General features: G+C 32.6%; 2 protein-coding genes across 2 annotated transcripts; one reads left to right on the top strand and one right to left on the bottom strand.

The window, feature by feature from the left end:
• Window positions 1-600: 600 nt before the first annotated feature.
• ier5 (immediate early response 5) lies at window positions 601-2,191 on the bottom strand. The gene has a single exon (XM_073844607.1). It carries the CDS (start codon window positions 1,935-1,937, stop codon window positions 1,110-1,112), a length of 828 nt encoding a protein of 275 aa, XP_073700708.1. The 5' UTR covers window positions 1,938-2,191; the 3' UTR covers window positions 601-1,109.
• Window positions 2,192-5,806: 3,615 nt separating this feature from the next.
• On the top strand, window positions 5,807-16,470 carry stx6 (syntaxin 6). Its single transcript, XM_073843959.1, has 8 exons — window positions 5,807-5,973; window positions 9,031-9,210; window positions 9,290-9,383; window positions 9,460-9,522; window positions 9,610-9,738; window positions 9,842-9,948; window positions 11,281-11,375; window positions 11,870-16,470. Exons 1-8 carry the CDS (start codon window positions 5,939-5,941, stop codon window positions 11,944-11,946), a joined length of 780 nt encoding a protein of 259 aa, XP_073700060.1. The 5' UTR covers window positions 5,807-5,938; the 3' UTR covers window positions 11,947-16,470.
• The last annotated feature ends 4,092 nt before the right edge of the window (window positions 16,471-20,562 follow it).

Below are 20,562 nucleotides of genomic sequence, written 5' to 3'. Positions count from 1 at the left end.
CTCTTACATTAAAAATCAAGTATATTTTTAAGAGTTTCATAAATTCTCATTTTTGATTACGGGATAATTATTTGTAATTAAAAATATATAGAATTCAGAAACTTAAAATATGTGACCCTGGACCACAAAACCAGTCTTAAGTAGCATGGTTATTTTTGTAGCAATAGCTAAAAATACATTGTATGGGTTAAAAATAATTAGGATATTCAGTAAAGATCATGTTCCATGAAGAGATATTTTGTAAATTTCCTGCCATAAATATATCAAAATGTAATTTTTGATTAGTAATATGCATTGCCAAGAACTTTATTTGGGCAACTTTCTCATTATTTAGATTTTTTGCACCCTCAGATTCCAGATTTTCAAACTGAACCTTATGACTGGTTTTGTGGTCCAGGGTCACATATAATAAATATTAACATATTCTATTTAAAATCAGAGTAATCTATTTGAAATTATCTTAAAGTTCTATCACCATTGGAACTTTGAAAACAGCATTGTGCTGGAATTTCAAATCTTAAAATTCAAAAAAAAAAAAAAAAAGCTGACATCTTTTAAATAAATGAACCAACAAAACAGAAAGCACAGAAACAATCAGAGTAATTTCACATTTTTTTAATACGTGACGTCCACGTAAATTGTCATGATACCAAAATACATAGATTCAGAATGCGACATGGGAAACAATATATACACACACTCGAATTTTACAAAATGTACAGGTCTTTATAAAACAAAGACGTTTTAAAACAGTGGCCTAAAACCTCGTACAGTCAAAGTTTGGTGTGATCGACCCTGAATAATTGACCTTCATGACACGTTTGCATATGTTGTCGGCTAATACCGCTCGCTCACATGGCTTTAGAATTGTCTGAGAGTTCATCAACACTTCCAAGGACTGTAGTAGATCCCAAGTAGTAGGCTAGCACCAGCATTCAGATAGTTCCTTCACTAGAAAGGCATGCCCGGACATCTTCAGGCCAAACTGAGCTTGTACTTTGGTAGCACCACTCATGCTGCTTGCTGGGAAGTCCCACACTACGATGTCGGGCCTGACCACGTGTTACCAAAGCACTCAGGGCAACCCGGTACAGTATAGTACAATACAGTTAGAAAGCTACTATCGCTGTACTCCATGGGTTTAGGTTCTTAAGCATTTGGTCACAGCAGATTTGTCCATTATCCTCTGCTTCGGTCTCAGGTTTGGCGCCGTCTTTGCTGAGAAGTCCTGAGAAACTCGAACCAAATATCGTAATGAGGTTAGACACGTTACTCGTGTCCATCTCCTCGGCTTCATCGTCGTCCTCAGCGTTTGAGGAAGCAACTTTGGTCCTTTTTTGAGGCAAATCGACACTTTCAGACTCTTCCGCGCTTCTTTTCCTGGTTGAACAAACGTGCGTTTTGGGTGGTTGATGTGATTCCCCTTTCGCCTCAGGCGTTAAGTCGCGTTGCGCTACTGTAACGTTACTGTCTGAGGGACTCTCCTTGGGTTCATTAATGGCTTCCGGCGGGGTTTCAGAAGAAACATTCGCCACTGAGTCCAACGAAGAGTTTTGCTTTTGCTCTTGTTGTAAAGTGGAAGTACAATCCGGCTGGTCTGATTTCACCTCATCGTCGTTTTCGCTCAATTCCCGCTCTTTCTCGGGCTGTTGGGGTTCCTCTGTGCTCTCCACTCGGTCGCATTCCGTCGTAGAGGGAGGGAATTTCTCCCGCTCTGAATCTGTAATGTCCCATTCGTTTCCTTCGCGTTCGTTCTGAGCGGCGTTCAGACACGCACCGCTGTAGTAGTCGCTCAGATAGACCTGACGCGCACTACGAAGGACCAGCGAAACCAAGAGGTTTTTGTGCAGTTTAATGCCGCCTCGTTGAACGCGGGAGTTGTAGATTTTCCCTAAGGAAATACTCATAATCCGATGGGCTTCCACTTTGTATTCCATGACTGGAATCGATATTCTAAAGTTCACAAGCGGTACAAAGTTCGCCGTTTGATTTCCTCTCAGGTTTCTCCTCAAACCGCTTCAGTGCGGAAACGCGACAATAAATAACGTCCAAGTGCTTCTTTTCTCCCGTAGATCAAATCGTCCCGTTTTTTGTTGACACAAGCCTCATTCTCATTCACAGAATGCGATATTTGTGTTATTGGGTGAGTGTAGGAGTTTGTAATGCCTCACACATTCTCTTCTGCACCCAACAATGGTCTAGGGAGGAATGAGACCGTTTCTATTTTTAACTCGCTTTTATACTTCGGCGTCAGCGCCTACACTAGCCAATCACGTTTCGAGTTGCGTTCTGCCACAGTTGTGAATCACACCCCGCCAAATAGGCGGTGGCCAATGGGAGAGCGCCCTGGCGATGAGTCATATTTAAATACTAACGTGGTAGAACTGTTTAAAGGGAAAGAATTGTTTTCGAGCTTAACACCAACAAAACCATTCATAAGGGTCATTTTATTTGAAACTGAGATTTATACATGATCTGAAACTGAATAAATGAGCTCTTAATCGATGTATGGTTTGTCCGAGATACAACTATTTGAATATATCTGGAATCCGAGGGTGCAAGAAAATTAGAATATTGTCTAAATTAAGTTCTTAGCAATGCATATCACTAGTCAAAAATTAAGATTTAATATATTTACGGTAGGAAATGTACACAATATCTTCATGGAACATGCTGTTTACTTAATATCCTAATGATTCTTGGCATAAAAGATCAGAAAAAAATGATCATTTTGACCCATACAGTGTATTTTGGCTATTGCTACGTGCTACTATTTTCTATTATTTTTACAATTCGTTGTTTAGCTATTTCGATTTATAAAACTAAAACAAACTATATTTAAAACACAATATCCAAAATAGACATGTATAAGAAGCTAAACCACCTTTTTATAGATTATGGATAGGCTGGGCTCTTTGTTTTATATATTTAGTTTCTAAAATAGATGTTAAATCTACACATTTCTCTATCCCTGTTGTTATTTTGCACACGGTTTCCGCATAGCAGCTCATCTCGTGTTATGTTCAGAAAAAAACGGGCACTTCCCCTTTAATTTTTTCAACTGACTTCCTCGACTGATGTAATGGTTTGTCTGCTACAGTCGTGTCACATGACTCTATTGTGCAAATCCATTGCGGTGTCTGGGCAAATGTGAATGGAGCTGCTAGTGGGGGGAAGGGCAATGTTTTGTTTGAAGAAACAGTTAGCTTCTACTCATGAACGACAATGAACAGTGTGGGAGATTTTGCTCTGAGTTGACGATAATGCTTCTAAGTGGCGGTGCTTTCGTTATTTATATGTAACGTGAGTGTTTTATACAAGTGCGTTGGGTTGTGAGTTCGCCTGCATTGAGATGTGGGTCATAAACAAACCTGACAGGAAGAGCGGGGTATGACGTAAGACTCTTTCAGAGATTGTTTATCTAAATATAAACGACCAGTCATCATGGCTACCGCAAAATATCCTTTATTTCAAGTACCTCAAGTCGTATTTCCATAAACAAGAATCCGAAATAAAAGCCTTAAAAAATAAAAGCCTGCATTTAGTAAAAGGATACAATAAGGGAATAAATGTGAACTAATAAAGCCTATCCTTATCTATTCCCAGCTCTTTTCTATTGCACGTCTGGTGTTGATGGGAAACTGGCAACTGATACTATAAATAAAACCCGAGTTGATTAATAATTTATGCAGCTTTACTTACTAAGCTGAGCTGAAGTGTTTCCAGCTGGTTTGCTGGTTTTACATCATACACAACGTGCTCTTACCAGTGGTTGAAAGCACTGGTGTAGATAGTCAGCTAATGAGAAGGCAGTGCGCCGCGTTGAATAATGGATGAAGCACTGTTTTAGTAGGCAGACGAGGTGCAAAGCGACGTTTGTTGAGAGGGACCACTGGTAGACTCATAATTGTGGCCCTTTTATTATTTTAGAGTATTTCTGATATTATTATTGCTGTTTTTATTAATCTATTTTAATTTGAACAGTTTTGTAGGAATAGATTAGAGGTGTTTAATTCATGCAATGTATTAAAGTAAATTCTAGATTCTATTAAATTGTATTATTATTATATATTTTTAAATATATAAACAAGTATTAATAATTATTAACATAATTAGATTATTTAAATGTTATTTTTAATATTTTATAAATTAATTTAATAGATTGATTGTAATTTGTAAAACAACAACACAATAATAATAATAATAAAGGTGAGGTTTAATAATAATACTATTGCTATTATTATTAAATTCTAAATATTATGAATAATTATTACATTTTAAATAAATTAATGTTAATTATTCAAACAACAATTATTATTATTGTTGGTCAATTATAATCAATTATTAATAATTATCAACACAATTAAAACAACAATATTATTATTATTATTATTGTGTTGTTGTTTTAATAAAACATTTTATTAAAACAACAACCCAACAATAATGATAATAATAATTCATGTGCGGGTTAATAACAATAATTATTATTGCTATTATTATTACATTGTAAATATAATTAGTTATTAAAATAATTCGAATATTTACCTTATATAATTATAATTTGATTATTTAAATGTTAAATAAATACAATTAATTTTTATTATTAAGACAACTGTAATTATTATTAAATTATAAACAATTCTTAATAATTATTAACATAATTAGATTATTTCAATTTTGTTTAAAAAATGTATTAATTTAATACATTCAATTATTTTTAATTATTAAAACAACAATAGCAGCTATTATTTTTATTAAATTATAAACACAACAGAATAACAATAATAATTAAGGTGCAGTTTAATAATAATAAAAAGTATTACTATTATTACTATTATTATTAAATTATAAATATTATGAATAATTAAAATAATTCGAATATTTACATTTTAAATACATTAAATTAATTTTAATTATTAAAACAACAATAGCAGCTGTTATTATTATAATATTATTAATAAATTATAAACACAACACAACAATAATAATAATTAAGGTGCTGTTTAATAATAATAATAATTATTACTATTATTATTAAACTATAAATAATATGAATAATTATTAAAAAAAATCGAATATTTACATTTTAAATTAATTATTAAAACAACATTAACATGAACATATTTATGAATTATAAATATTAAAATAATTAAAATGTTTACTTTTTAAATACATTAAATTATTATGAAATTATTAAAACAACAATAGCAGCTATTATTATTATTATTATATTATTAACACAACAATAATGATAATAATTAAGGTGCGGTTTAATAATATTAATTATTATTATTATCACTATTATTATTATCACTATTATTATTAAGCTATAAATATTATGAATAATTAACAAAATAATTATATTATTTTATAGTTATAGTATCTAATAATAATAATGTAATATTGCCTGAGATGTTATAGACGTATCTAGTAATAATAATATAATGTACCATAATAGTGTATAATATACTATAGCATTTTTCAAGTAATATTGACTGGGGTGATGAAGTGGTGTTGAAATGTTTAACTACATTATTACATTCATATAGTGGTATCTGAATCAAACAGGCAAATAAAAAAAAACAGAATTTTGTGCTTATAAATGCAATTTTGCTTTCATACACATTCGAAGATATCTGTGCCATCTGTGGCACTATTGCTTTGTTCTTTTAGTACTGCAACCCGCTGCAACCAAACAAAATAACCCACGCAGAGCACGCTGGTGTTTGTTTACCGGGAAGCGTGTGCGTGTGTGTGTGTCTAGACGCTCGAGGACCCGGATGTGATTCCGCCGAGCAATGGCGGCTGAGCGGATCCGGGCTCCGTCCCACATGTAAACAACACACTAAGCGCTCTCCTTTGTTTAAAAAAAGCAAAAACCAGCCGCGATTAGGAGCATGAGATTATCGCACAAGAATCGACTCATCTGAGCACCAAAATGTCGATGGAAGATCCGTTTTTCGTGGTGAAAGGGTGAGTCTATGGTTTAGATCGCGGACTGTGGGCGAATATCAGATAACGATTTAGGAAAAAGCGAATTGTTAGCTCAAAGTTTCTTTCTTATGATTCAAATTTTCTGTTTTCCAATGTTAGCATTGCGTGTGAACGCTTTGGGAGGTCGTGTGTCACTACGTAATGCTGCTTAAACAGCTGTTTCAGTGGGATCGTTATCATGTTGCCATGGCAACCGTTATTATCGATTTTCCCACCATTGTATCATGCAGTAATCGATATCTATGTCGTTTTCCTTTGAAGTGGTATTGTTGTGCAGCATGAGACATCTGCTCTTTGATATATTGCGCATAAAAACATGTGCCATGTTTTTGGACGTGTACTATGGTATACTTGGAAGTGCCATGTAAATACTATGGTAAATTAAAAGTACCATGTTATTTCCCAGTGATATCTTCAGTGTATCATACAACGTAAATATGCTATGGTACAAGTCAAAATGCCATAGTATTTCCATATGATACCTTGTTCCACGGTAGGTGTCTAAAAACATGGGATTACCACCTTTTTGGATGTGTACCGTAGTATATTTGAAAGTACCTTGGCATGCCACAGTAATGCCATGGTATAAGTCAAAGTACCATGGTATGTGTCCAAAAACTTAAAATTACAAAATCTTTGGACCTGTACCATGCTATTATATTTCAAAGTGCCATGGTATTTTTGAAGGGTACTTTGGTGTGCCACATTAATACCATGGTGCAAGTCAAGGTAAGTAATGGTACATGTCCAGAAACATTTACCATGGTATAATTGGAAGTACCTTGGAAAGTGATGTCAGTATCATGGTGTATATCAAGGTACCATGGTATTTCCATGTGATGCTAGTAGGTGTCCAAAAACATGGAATTGCCACTTTTTTTGGATCTGGACGATGGTATATTTTAAATTAATACCATGGTACATATCCAACATGGAATTATCATGCTTTTTGAACATGTACTGTGGTGTACTTGGAAATACCTTGTAATGTCATGTGAATACCATGGTATAAATCAAAGTGCCATGGTATGTCCATGTGGTACCATCACTGTAACATGGTAGGTGTTCAAAAACATAAGCTCTTCACTTTTGTGGACCTCTACCATGGTACACTTGGAAATACTTTGGAGTTCCATGTAAATACTATGGTACAAGTCAAAATGCCGTAGTATTTCAATATGATCCCATCACTGTACCATGGTAGGTGTCTGAAAAACATGGAATTACCACATTTTTTGTACTGTACTATGGTATATTTGGAGGTACCTTGGCATGCAACATTAATACCATAATATAAGTCAAAGTACCATGGTACATATCCAGAAACATGGAATTATCATGCTTTTTGAACATGTACTATGGTATACTTGGAAGTGCCTTGGCATGCCACATTAATACGAAGGTATTAAAACATAGAATGTTCACTTTTTTTGGACCTGTACTATGGTATACTTGGAAGTACCTTGGCGTGTCACATTAATACCATGGTATATGTCAAGGTACCATGGTACAAGTCCAAAAACAAGTATTCTTGGAAATATCTTGGAGTGCCATGTAAATACTGTGGTACAAGTCAAACGGCCATGGCATTTCCATGTGATGCCATCACTGTACCATGGTAGGTGTTGAAAAACATGGAATTACCACATTTTTGGACCTGTACCATATTATTAGTCAAAGTACCATGGTACATGTCCAGAAACATAGACTTATCATGCTTTTTGAACATGTACTTGGAAGTACTTTGGAATGTCATGTGAATACCATGGTATTAATCAAAATACCATGGTATTTCCATGTGATGCCATCACTGTACCATGGTAGGTGTGCAAAAACATGGAATTTCCACATTTTTGGACCTGTACTATGGTAAATTTGAAATTAATACCATGGTATTAGTCAACGTACCTTGGAATGGTATGTGAATACCATAGTATTTCTATGTAATACAATCACTGTAACATGGTGGGTGTCCAAGAACATGGAATTACCACATAGACCTGTGCCATGGCATTTTTAAAAGGTACCTTGGTGTTCCACATTAATACCATGGTGCAAGTCAAAGTAAGTAATGGTACATGTCCAGAAGCATTTACCATGGTAAATTGGAAGTACTTTGGAATGTCATGTCAGTACCATGGTGTATATCAAAGTACCATGGTATTTTTTTTAACCTGTACTATGTACTATGGTATACTTGTAAGTACTTTGAAGTCAAAATACCATGGTATGTCCATGTGATACCATCATTGTACCCTAGTAGGAGTCCAAAAACATGGAATTACCAAATTTTTGGATCTGGACCATGGTATATTTGAAATGAATACCATGGTATTAGTCAAAGTACCATGGTACATGTCCAAAAACATGGAAAATCATGCTTTTTGAACATGTACTGTGGTGTACTTGGAAGTACCTTGGAATGTCATGTGAAAACCATGGTACAAGTCAAAGTACCATGGTATTCCTATGTGGTAGCAGCACTGTACTATGGTAGATGTCCAAAAATGTGGAATTACCACATTTTTGGACTCTACCATGGAATATTTTTGAGCATGTACCATGGTATACTGAAAAGTACCTTGGAATGTCATGTGAATACCATGGTATAAATCAAAGTACCATGGTATTTCCATGTGGTACTATCACTGTAACATGGTAGGTGTTCAAAAACATGGAATTACCACATTTTTGGACCTGTACCATGGTATATCTGGAAGTACTTTGGCATGCTACATTAGTACATGTTCAAAATAATGAAATTATCATGCTTTGTGAACAAGCACCGTGGTATTCATGGAGGTACCTTGGAACGTCATGTGAATACTATGGTATAAATCAAAATACTGTGGTATTTTCATGTGATACCATTATTGTGTCATGGTATCATGGTCATGTCCAAAATCAGAATATTATCATGGTGCAAAAAGTACTCTGTTATACTATAGTATTTTTATAGTATTTGCATTGTCATAGTTCAAATACTGTTGGGTTCCTCACTTTATAAAGAGGTTTATTTGATTTGCTATTCATTAGAGAGGTGCAGAAGGCTGTGAACACAGCTCAGGGGCTTCATCAGAGATGGATGGAGCTGCTACAGGACTCGGGTGGAGCCAGCAAGGAGGAGGTGGACTGGACCACCAACGAGCTGAGGAACAGTTTGAGGTCCATTGAATGGGACTTGGAAGACTTGGATGAGACCATCAATATCCTTTTGTTTTTGACGGCCTATGTTTGGACATGACATGGTTCAGGATGTGTGTTTATATGTTGTAGCCTTAACCTTGTGTTTAAGTATTGTGGAGGCTAATCCAAAGAAGTTCAATCTCGATGCGATGGAGCTGGCCAAGAGGAAAGCCTTCATTACGAGCACAAGGCAAACAGTCAGGGTGAGCAGATTTGAGAAACCTACACACATTTACACCAATGGCATGTGAATATCTCTAATGGACTTTTATTTCACAGGAGATGAAAGACCAGATGACTAGTCCAATGGCCGTTACGGTGTCTGAAAGAAAAAATAGACAGGTTTGTAATTAAACAGAGAAAGCAGGAGCCAGATTATGATTTCATAGTTTACATATCTTCTCATGCCAATTTATGATCTCGTATTAGACTTTAATGGGTGGTGATGGGTCTCGTGGCCCAATCTGGCAACCCAGTGCTGATAAGTACACTAGACTGGACCAGGAACTACAGACGGCAAACTCACAGTTCATTGAGGAACAACAGACCCAGCAACAGGTATGTTTACATAGCAATTAACAGATGATTATCACATGATTAGCATATTATACCATATTTATGAGCACTTGACAGTGTGTTTTATTGTATGTGTACATTGCAGCTTATAGCAGAACAGCAGGATGAGCAGCTGGAGTTGGTGTCGGGAACTATTGGTGTCTTGAAGAACATGTCCCAAAGGATCGGACAAGAGCTGGATGAACAAGCTGTGTAAGTCACTTTGAAATTGGTGGAGTTACTGTAGGTAGGAAATGTTTTTGTGTATGTTTTGATATTATTGATTATTAAAAAAATTGATTTTAAATTTTTAATGTTTTTTTTTTTTTAAAGAGGTCTGCATTTATTGCATCCAAAATACAGCACAATCACCAATATTGTGAAATATTTTTACTTTTTTAAATATCTGCTTTCTATTTGAATATATTTTAAAATATAATTTATTCCTGTGATCAAAGCTACATTTTCAGCATCATTACTCCAGTCTTCAGTGTCACATGATCCTTCAGAAATCTTTCTAATATGCTGATTTGCTGTCCAAAAACCATTTTTTTATTATTATTATTTTTATTATCAATATTTAAAACAGTAATAGTAATAAAAGAAATGATAGAAATGAATACTTTTATTTAGTGAGGGTGCTTTAAATTAATCAAAAGTGATGATAAAGACATTTATAATGGTACGAAATATGTTTCAGATAAATGCTGTTCTTCTTAATTTTCTATTAATCAAAAATAAAAATATTAATAATACTAAATGTTTTTGAGCGGAAAATCTGAATATTAGAATGATTTCTGAAGGATTGTGTGACTGGAGTATTGATGCTAAAAGTTTAGGTTTGAAATCATAGGAATAAATTACATTTTAAAATATATTTAAATAGAAAACTGTTATTTTAAATAGTATTGTTTCAGAATGTTACTGTTTTTGCTATAATTTAGAGTAAATAAATACAGGCTTGGTGAGCAGAAGAGACTTTTAAACAAAAAAAACATAAAAAAAATCTTACTGTTCAAAAACTTTTGACTGGTAGTGTTTATACATAATTTTATATATATATATTTATACTCCCACATCTTATACACCCAAATGTTTTTATTTTATTTCTAATCTAATCTGAATACTAATTGCTGTCTGTATATATAATTTTAACCAATTTATATATATTATTAATATATTTATTATTCATTTTTTAAATAATTACAACCAGAACACATACATTTTGAAAAAAGCATATATAGATAATTATTTGTTTAAAGTTTAGACTAATTTTTCTCAAATATTTCTTTCAATAATACATTTTCTTTTATATTTTTATTATTATTAAAAAACAGAATCAGAACACTTGTGCATATATTGGTACTTAATATTTCAAGATATTTCTGTTATGATTTTAAAAAATAATTTTTTTGTGTATTAGATTTGTTTTTATATATTTTTATATATAAGTAAAAGAAAGAGAATCCTGACAGTTTGTCTAGTCTGTATGGGTAAGTTAACAGTCCTCTAAACTTTCTGAATCGATGTCTGACCTTTATTCAGAATGCTGGATGATTTTTCACATGAGATGGACAGCACTCAATCCAGACTGGATAACGTCATGAAGAAACTAGCTAAAGTTTCTCACATGACCAGCGGTGAGTAATACTGCATGCTTCGTTTACAATTTCACATGTTTAAATGTGGTTCAAATTAGTCTGAAAATTATTTCAGCAATCATTAAACTGAAACCTCTAATTTGACATCCTGACACTTTTATTTTATCTGTACATTTAAAATACAGTATTTCTGAAACAAAGTTATTCTAATTAGGACTGTTTTTATGTTAAAGCCAAAACTTGTCATGATTCATAAGGTTGCCACTCTGTTTACTACCCCTTTGACTTCCTGTTGAAGTGACAGGTGATTGGCTTATATGGCAAAGCGTGAACAGGAAGTCAAACTTCCGGCCCTTTTCAAAGGAAACGTTTGGTTAAGAAACCCAGAATTAAATTTGAACTTCTCTTGAACTTAGTGGGAAAACATTTACTTTTGCATTCACCATAAAACCTCTATGACTGTATGGATTAGCTGTTAAAACATTTTAACCTAAATAAGTTTTAACCTGTTACATTCTCATTTGACCCTGCAGATCGGCGACAGTGGTGTGCCATCGGAATTCTTGTGGCCATCCTGTTTGTCGTGATCATTCTCTTCATTGTTCTGTGAACAGCACTCCTCCGTCCTTCACCGCTACAGCTCTCCCGCCTGCGAACGGTCAATCCAATGAAGGTGCTTGGGAGAGAAACACAATTCCTCCATCTTTAGTCCATCATACAGTAGAAAGCTACTGCTTTGTACCTTTTTGCTTTCTTAAACAACCCAGACTGAAAACAAATGGGCACGGCGTGTAAAAGCAAGGGCTGTTTTTTCACAAATGGTCTGAATCATTTCGTACGAGTTGTGTCGTAATCCAGGGTAAATCATTTCTTTCAAACGGACCATGACTTTTAACACTTAAAGCGATAGTTCACCCAAAAACTAAAATTATCCCATGATTTACTCACACTCAAGCAATCCTAGGTGTATCTGACTTACTTCTATCAAACGAATACAATTGGAGTTATTTTAAAAAATGTCTTTTCAAGCTTTATAATGGCAGTGAATGGCTGTCGAGATTTTGAAGGCCAATAAAGCGCATAAATCCATTATAAAGAGTGCTCCACACGACGATTGAAAAAAAGATTCCAGAGGGTTATACATTTTAAATATCGATTTTTTTCTTACAAAAACCCATCAGTTCCATTAAGAAGGCCTTTGTTAACCCCTGTGTGGAGTACTTTTTATGATGGATGGATGCATTTTGTTGTGCTTCAAAATCTCGACACCCATTCACTCCCATTATAAAGTGTAGAGAGGACATTTTTTATTATAACTCTGATTGTATTCGTCTGAAAGAACGAAGTCATATACACCTAGGATGGATTGAGGGTGAGTAAATCATAAAGTAATTTTCATTTTTCGCTGAACTATTAAAAAAAAAAAATCATGTGCTACAAGAAAATATTGCCTATGCGCTGCTTTAATAGTTGGTTTAGACCACTGTAAATAATCAACACTAACTAATAAGTTACTAAACACTGGAGTTTAACAAACCAGATACTGTTCAAGCGGGTATGTTACTGATCATACTAATGCAAATTAGTTATTTACTGTCAAAGTGTTTATTTCTGTGTGCTTTGTTTACTTTTTTTTTTTTTTTACTTTCGATATCGATGATCAGTTACTAGTGAGATTTATTTACACGCACTGGTTTGTTGATGTTAAACGCTCTGGATAACGGTCTCAAAATAGGTTAACAATTTGAATATTAACAAAACGTTGTGCTTTTGTAAGCATTAAGTATGTGAATTGCGTGACAATTGGTTTATAATCTGTAGAACGTCTGAAAACGGATCACTTCGGATGAAAGTGAAGTTTTGGACCAAATGTACTTTTAGTATAAATGCTAAATTTGACAATTAATGGTTAAAGGAATAGTTCACCCAAAAATGAAAAATTGCTCAAAACTGATTTACCCTCAGGCTATTCAAGATTCTTCATTAGAATAGATTTGGAGAAATTTAGCATCACTTACTCACCAATGGACAGTGAATGGGTGCCGTCAGAATGAAAGTCCAAACAGCTGATAAAAGCATCACAATAATCTACACCACTCTAGTCAATCAACTAACGTCTTTACAGCTAGTACATTTTTAGCAAATGTTTATTTTTGGGTGAACTGTTTCTTATAGTTATAGGTCACTATTTAGCCAGTGCCTTAGCACAGATGAGAGTGAACATACATTTCATTTTAGAAAGCCAGGCACTCGTGACAAAACCTTAGGTTGCGTTTCGCAGTCTTAAACAGCATAGTGAGGATGTTCGTCCAGTATTTAGCATACTTATTTTAGCAAACTGTTGGTTTGCGGTATATTTCCACTGCTAACTCAAATGGAAACATATGAAGCAGCAGTCACTATGAAAATCATTGTATTTGTTGTCTTTCGACAACACAACACTACATGTTCTGTGAAAACCTGAGTACATTTATCTTAAGTAAATATTTGTATTGCTTTTGTTTGTTGTTTTAATAATCTCTTTCGGGTGAATCACACAAAGAAATGTAATATTTCACCCCAAAATCGAAAGAAAACAATGTGAAATTGTATTTTGCATACGAAAATAAGCCTTTTATTGAATTTTATACGTTATTTTCATGCCAGTTAAGTACATTTTTCATTACTACGTTTCCGCCCCTGAATAAAAAATGAGCAAGTGAGTTTTTATCTCACAATTCTGAATATTTATTTCTCAAAATTGCCAGTTAAAATCTTGCAATTCTGACTTGATTTTTCTGCATTGCCAGTTAAAATCACGCAATTCTGAATTTTTTCTCAAAATTGCCATTTGAGATCTCGCAATTCTGACTTGATTTAACTGAATCGCCAGTTAAAATCTCGCAATTCTGACTTGATTTCTCCAAATTACCTGTTGAAATCTCGCAATTCTGATTTTTTCCCCCCAAAATTGCCAGTTAAAATCTCGCAATTCAGAATTTTTTTTTTCTCAAAATTGTCAGTTGAGATCTTGCAATTCTGACTTTATTTCCTCTAATTGCCGGTAAAATCTTGCAATTCTGAATTTTATTTCAAAATTATCAGTTAAAATCTCGCAATTCCGACTTGATTTCTCTGAATTGCCAGTTGAAATCTCGCAATTCTGACTTGATTTCTCCAAATTACCTGTTGAAATCTCGCAATTCTGATTTTTCCCACCAAAATTGCCAGTTAAAATCTCGCAATTCTGATTTTTTCCCCAAAATTGCCAGTTAAAATCTCGCAATTCTGACTTGATTTCTCTGAATTGCCAGTTGAAATCTTGTAATTCTGAATTTTTCTCAAAATTGCCAGTTGAGATCTTGCAATTCTGACTTGATTTAACTGAATTACCAGTTAAAATCTCGCAATTCTAACTTGATTTAACTGAATTGCCAGTTAAAATCTCGCAATTCTGACTTGATTTCTCAAAATTGCCAGTTAAAATCTCGCTATTCTGACTTGATTTAACTGAATTGCCAGTTAAAATCTCGCAATTCTGAATTTTTTTTCTCAAAATTGCCAGTTGAGATCTTGCAATTCTGACTTGATTTAACTGAATTGCCAGTTAAAATCTCGCAATTCTGAATTTTTTTTCTCAAAATTGCCAGTTGAGATCTTGCAATTCTGACTTGATTTAACTGAATTGCCAGTTAAAATCTCGCAATTCTGACTTGATTTCTCAAAATTGCCAGTTAAAATCTCGCAATTCTGAATTTTTTTTTCTCAAAATTGCCAGTTGAGATCTTGCAATTCTGACTTGATTTCTTCGAATTGCCAGATAAAATCTTGCAATTCTGAATTTTTTTCAAAACAATCAGTTAAAATCTCACAATTCTGAATTGATTTCTCAAAATTGCCAGTTAAAATCTCGCAATTCTGACTTGATTTCTCTGAATTTCCAGTTGACATCTCACAATTCTGACTTGATTTAACTGAATTGCCAGTTAAGATCTTGCAATTCTGACTTGATTTAACTGAATTGCCAGTTAAAATCTCGCAATTCTGACTTGATTTCTCAAAATTGCCAGTTAAAATCTCGCTATTCTGACTTGATTTCTCTGAATTGCCAGTTGAAATTCTGAATATTTTGTTTCTCAAAATTTCTGTTTAAAATCTTGCAATTCGGACTTTTCTTTTTTTTTTTTTCTCAAAATTGCCAGTTAAAATCTCGCAATTCTGAATTTTTTCTCACAATTGAGATGTTACTTCTCCGAATTGCCAGTTCAAATCTTGCAGATCTGACTTTATTTCTCCAAATTGGCAGTTAAAATTTCGTAGTTGACTTTATATCTTACAATTGCCAGTTGAAATCTCGCAATTCTGACTTTTTTTCTCACAAATACAATGCTACTTCTTAGAATACATCAAATATTTCTTAATTCTTGTAATTTACTGTATTTTTTATTTTTTTATTTTACAGTAATCAGAATTGTTAATTGGCTATAAAAATGTGCTTAATCATGAAAATAACATAATGCTAAAAAGTGTGATGCTAAAAATAGGCTGGATTATTTTCTTATAGGCGAAACATGTTTTTTAATGTGAACTTTGACCTGAACATGTTTTTGACAGACTTTGTGTGATTTACCCTTTGACATGTTCCAACCTTCTGTTTTCAAACAATCACTCTTGTTATATTTTTTCAAAAGCATGAGGAGGAATACAGGGAAAATTGCAGTGTTTTTATCTCTCAGACATTTCTGTCGGTCCATATAATAGTGTTCAGCTGATTCTAACTGCTCTCGGTCGCATGATACAGTAGCTCAGCTCTGATTGGTTCGAAGTATGACTGAATCGATTATGCAATTTTACGATACAAATAAAATGATACAATTGCACAATTACGTCACTGTCGTTGAGTCGCAGTGACGGAACAGAGAGATCAAGGTAATGAACGGCTCATAAACGCTGTTCTTCCTGACTGTGTGAATTTCAGTTGTACGTGTTCGTTTGAGATGTTTGTTTGCTCCTGAAGACAATTTTTTTTTTAGCCCTCATTGTTTCTCCTATTTCCTTAGAAAACTCTGTCAAACCTCCCCATGTACCCACAACCCCTCAGTTTGTCACTGTGTGAAGCTCTGAGCCCCATTAAAAACAAATCAGTGAAAAATGCTGTCGGATTGAATTCCTGTTGATTTACTTTTAATTGGTTTATTAATAACAAAAATGTTACATTTATTATACATATTTTGTTAATTAGTGGCCAAGCAGTGAAGGTGCGTAGGCACCTCTTGTATCTGTTAGATTTCTTATTATTATTCTTCCTTGTTCTTCCGTTTCTTCCTTTCATGAGTCTATGGCAGCCCATAGAACCACTTGCGGGAAAGTTATATAATTTGGCACACTGATAGAGGACAGTCTCAACATTAACCATAGCAAGTTTGAAGTCTCTAACTCAAACTCTCTAGCGCCACCACTTTTCCAAAGTTTTACTCATGTTTATGCTAATAATTGCTGATCCATAAGGTCAAAATAATAATTTTCGAATAATAATTTAATTCAATTTAAAAAGCGTTAGCGTTTTTTCACTGTTTTTAATAGTTCGAAAAAACTACTTGTTTGAACTTGTCCTAGATGTTTTGTCTGATTTGCAGCAAATTTGGCTCAGATTATCTTTAGACCATGCTGGCAAAAAGTTATGGAATTTATTAGTTCAATCGTTCTCGAAAAACGCGTGAACAAATTCTACGAAGAACACGCAAAAATGGATGAGGCTATATCTCCGCAATGGTTTGGCGTATTGAGACCAAACTTAGTGTGTGTAATAACAAGCATGACCTGAGGCTACCTGTACAGTTTTGTCGAAGCGCCTCCTAGTGGTCAGGAGATATGACAAATGGTTCTTTTTGCTTAAAACTACTTATTGGTTTGGCCAAAAATCACAAAACTCTTTAGATCTCTTCTTTAGGTCTCTTTAAATTTGGAGGAGTATGCCGAGTCGAATGATAGCCGCTTTTCCCATGTCAGCCATTTTGGGTGTCGTCCATTTAGAATTTTATTGTAAAATGCAATATTTTATGAACGCATTGGCTTTGACATCGACACCAAACTTTGTATGTGTCATTGTCTCCTCACACTGACCACGCCATGTCAAATTGGTAACAGCGACAACTATTGTTTAAAAGTAATAAACCTTTTATTAATGAAAATGGTCTCAAAATATTCCTTGGGTCATACCGATAACATGTATACCAATTATCCCATAGTCGGCCGAACTTCCTGTCCGCCATTTTGATTTACGTTAAAAACCTGCTTTTTCGTACTCCTCCTAGACTGTTGGTCTGATTTTTACCAAAATTGAGTCAGTTCATCGTCACTCTGTGCTGACAAAAGGTTATTGGTTTCCTATTGATAGACAAAACTGCTTTTGTATAGCACTACAACAAATTTGAGGCATGATGCCAAACTGTGTCTGAGGCTGTATCTCTACAAAGCTTTGACATATTGACACCAAACTTTGTGTGTGCCATTGTTACCTCACACTGACCATGCCATATCAAATTGGTATATGAACTACTGGTCAAAAATAATAAACCATTCATTAACCATTAATAATGACATTTCCAAAAATGATAATAACTTTTGATTGCATTAGCCTTTGAGTGATTAGCCTTTGTAATGAAAATGGCCTCAAAACATTCCTTGGGTCATGTCGACAACATACATACCAATTATTCCAAAGTCAGACGAACTTCCTGTCCGCCATTTTGATTTGTTAAAAACCTACTTTTTCGTACTCCTCCTAGACTGTTGGTCCGATTTTCACTAAAATCGAGTCAGATCATCGTTACACTGTGCTGACAAAAAGTTTACAAATTTGAGGCATGATGCTAAACTGCTTTTGAGGCTGTATCTCTGCAAAGCTGTGATATATTGAGTAGTTTTATATGATTTTTTTAGGTATTTTGACTAAAGGCATCTTAAAATGGCTTTAATTAAAATGGCTGCTTTTGGTCTGATGCTTGCTTCTGTAGTGTTTGGCTCCTTAATTGTTATATTTTAATTTATAGAGCTTAATTTGTATTGATCCTATGATCAATGTTGTGTTTTGGTGGTTGTGTTGTCAGGCTCTTAGATCAGAATATCATGCATTGATGATTGTGTTGATGGTGAGCTTTGCTTTCTATTGATCCTCTAATCCAGCAGGCAGGATGGAGCATCCCATAGAGGCTAGAGAGGGGCCGTTTCTCCCTGATCTTATGACAGGTGGCGTCTTTCTCCTCTGCCTCCCCTTCCTCCCTCTTTTGTCTGGCCCAGTAATGATTAAAGATCAACACCTGAGTCCCACTGAACTCCACACAGCCAAAGCATCAGGACCAGAACCTACAGCGGTATTCAGTGATCCCTTACATTCAGCTATTGTAGAGGTCATGATTATAGAGAAACCACATCTGTGGACCAGACGGAGAAAGCTTATGTTATAATATTATGAATAAAAAAAAAATTGATATTTATTTTAGTTTAATATAATAAATGTATAATAGGGTTGTGCAAATTTGAGCATACTACAGTAATAATCGAAATATTAATACTATATTATATTTAAACCAGCATTCTTAATGTTTAAACTATTTAAAATATTTAAACTATATTTTTGACAAATGTGGTTTTAAATATGTACTGCTCATTTATAATAATTATAAAATGAAAATATAAAATGTCTTGTGTATATAGTACATTATTGTAATTAATGTTCTAGCATTAATGATTTATTTTTATGTTTGCGTATTATTAAATATTTCAATAATATGCGAAAAAGTTTTATATTATGTAATATTTTATTGCTTATATTTTTATAGATGTTTTATATTATTATTTTCGAATTTGTGGACCAAATTTTAAAATATTACTATTTCTTTTTATGTTATGGATATGTAAGTAATACTTATATTTATTTATATTTATATATTTTTATTATAAAATTAAATATATAATGTTATTATAAATGTATAATTGAGCCTATTTTATGATTTACTTCTGCATGTTTTAGCAGTAATACACTATAATAATAATATAAATGTTCAATACTATATTATATTTTTAAAAATTTCATTTTTTCAAATTTTAAATGATATTTTTGGCTCATTTATAATAATGATGAATAATTAATATTATAGCATTCATGTTTTATTTTTATGTTTGCATGCTATTTAATATTTAAATAATAAGCAAAAAATGTATTATATATTATTATATAACATGTTTCTATATTATATTGCATATATTTTTATAGATGCTTTATATATTATGAATATTATAATATTTGTGGACCAAATTCTTAAATATTACTTATTTACGTAAGTAATATTTATGTATATTTTTATTATAAAGTGAAACGAAAATTGCATATTGTTTAATATATAAATACTATGCAAAAAATGTAAATTATATATTTATATTTTATATTATACAACATATTTGTACAATGTATTGCATATGTTTTTATAGAAGCTTTATATATTATTATTATTATTATTATTATTTTCATATTTCTGCATCAACTTGTGCAATATTATTTATTTTAATATTATGGATATCTAATTAACATTTACATGTACATATTTCTGTTATAAAATTAAATCATATATTTTAAATAACCAATTTGACATTTTAAAGAAATAAGTGTAATATTATGTATATCTAATATTTAAATATTTGTATTATAAAATTAAATCATATAATATTTTAAATAATACATTTTTAATTAAGTAATAAAAAAGAAATTATAAAGACATTTATTAATTAAATACATTTTAAATATAATACACAAACATATTAAATATGTACATTCATAATAATATTTTTATATGTATGTAGTACAGCATTATGATTAATATTACAGCATGAATATTTCATTGTTTGTGTTGTATTTAAAAATTAAATATGCAAAAAATAATAAAAATAAAATTCAAAATGTAATTCTTGTCGACGTGAGGACATAAAAGGAATTCAAATGAAAACAAATAAAAAATGACTAATGAAAACAGATGAATTTATTTATATAAAAACTTGTGAAATATATTATAAAAGTGAATGCATTTAATTTTTGCTTTGTGTAATTAATATGTTTATTTCTATAACATTGTCAAAGGATGTAAATTATATATTTGTTTTAGATTTTTTTAAATGTAATGTATATTATTATTATTATTATTATTACTATTGTTTCATGTAATAATCATAATTTTAATATTATAATTGTGCA

The sequence above is a fragment of the Garra rufa genome, chromosome 7 (assembly GCF_049309525.1).
Source record: "Garra rufa chromosome 7, GarRuf1.0, whole genome shotgun sequence".
NCBI classification, from domain to species: domain Eukaryota; kingdom Metazoa; phylum Chordata; class Actinopteri; order Cypriniformes; family Cyprinidae; genus Garra; species Garra rufa.
The sequence above is the reverse complement of the archived record's forward strand: the minus strand, read 5'-3'. Positions and strand labels throughout refer to the sequence as shown.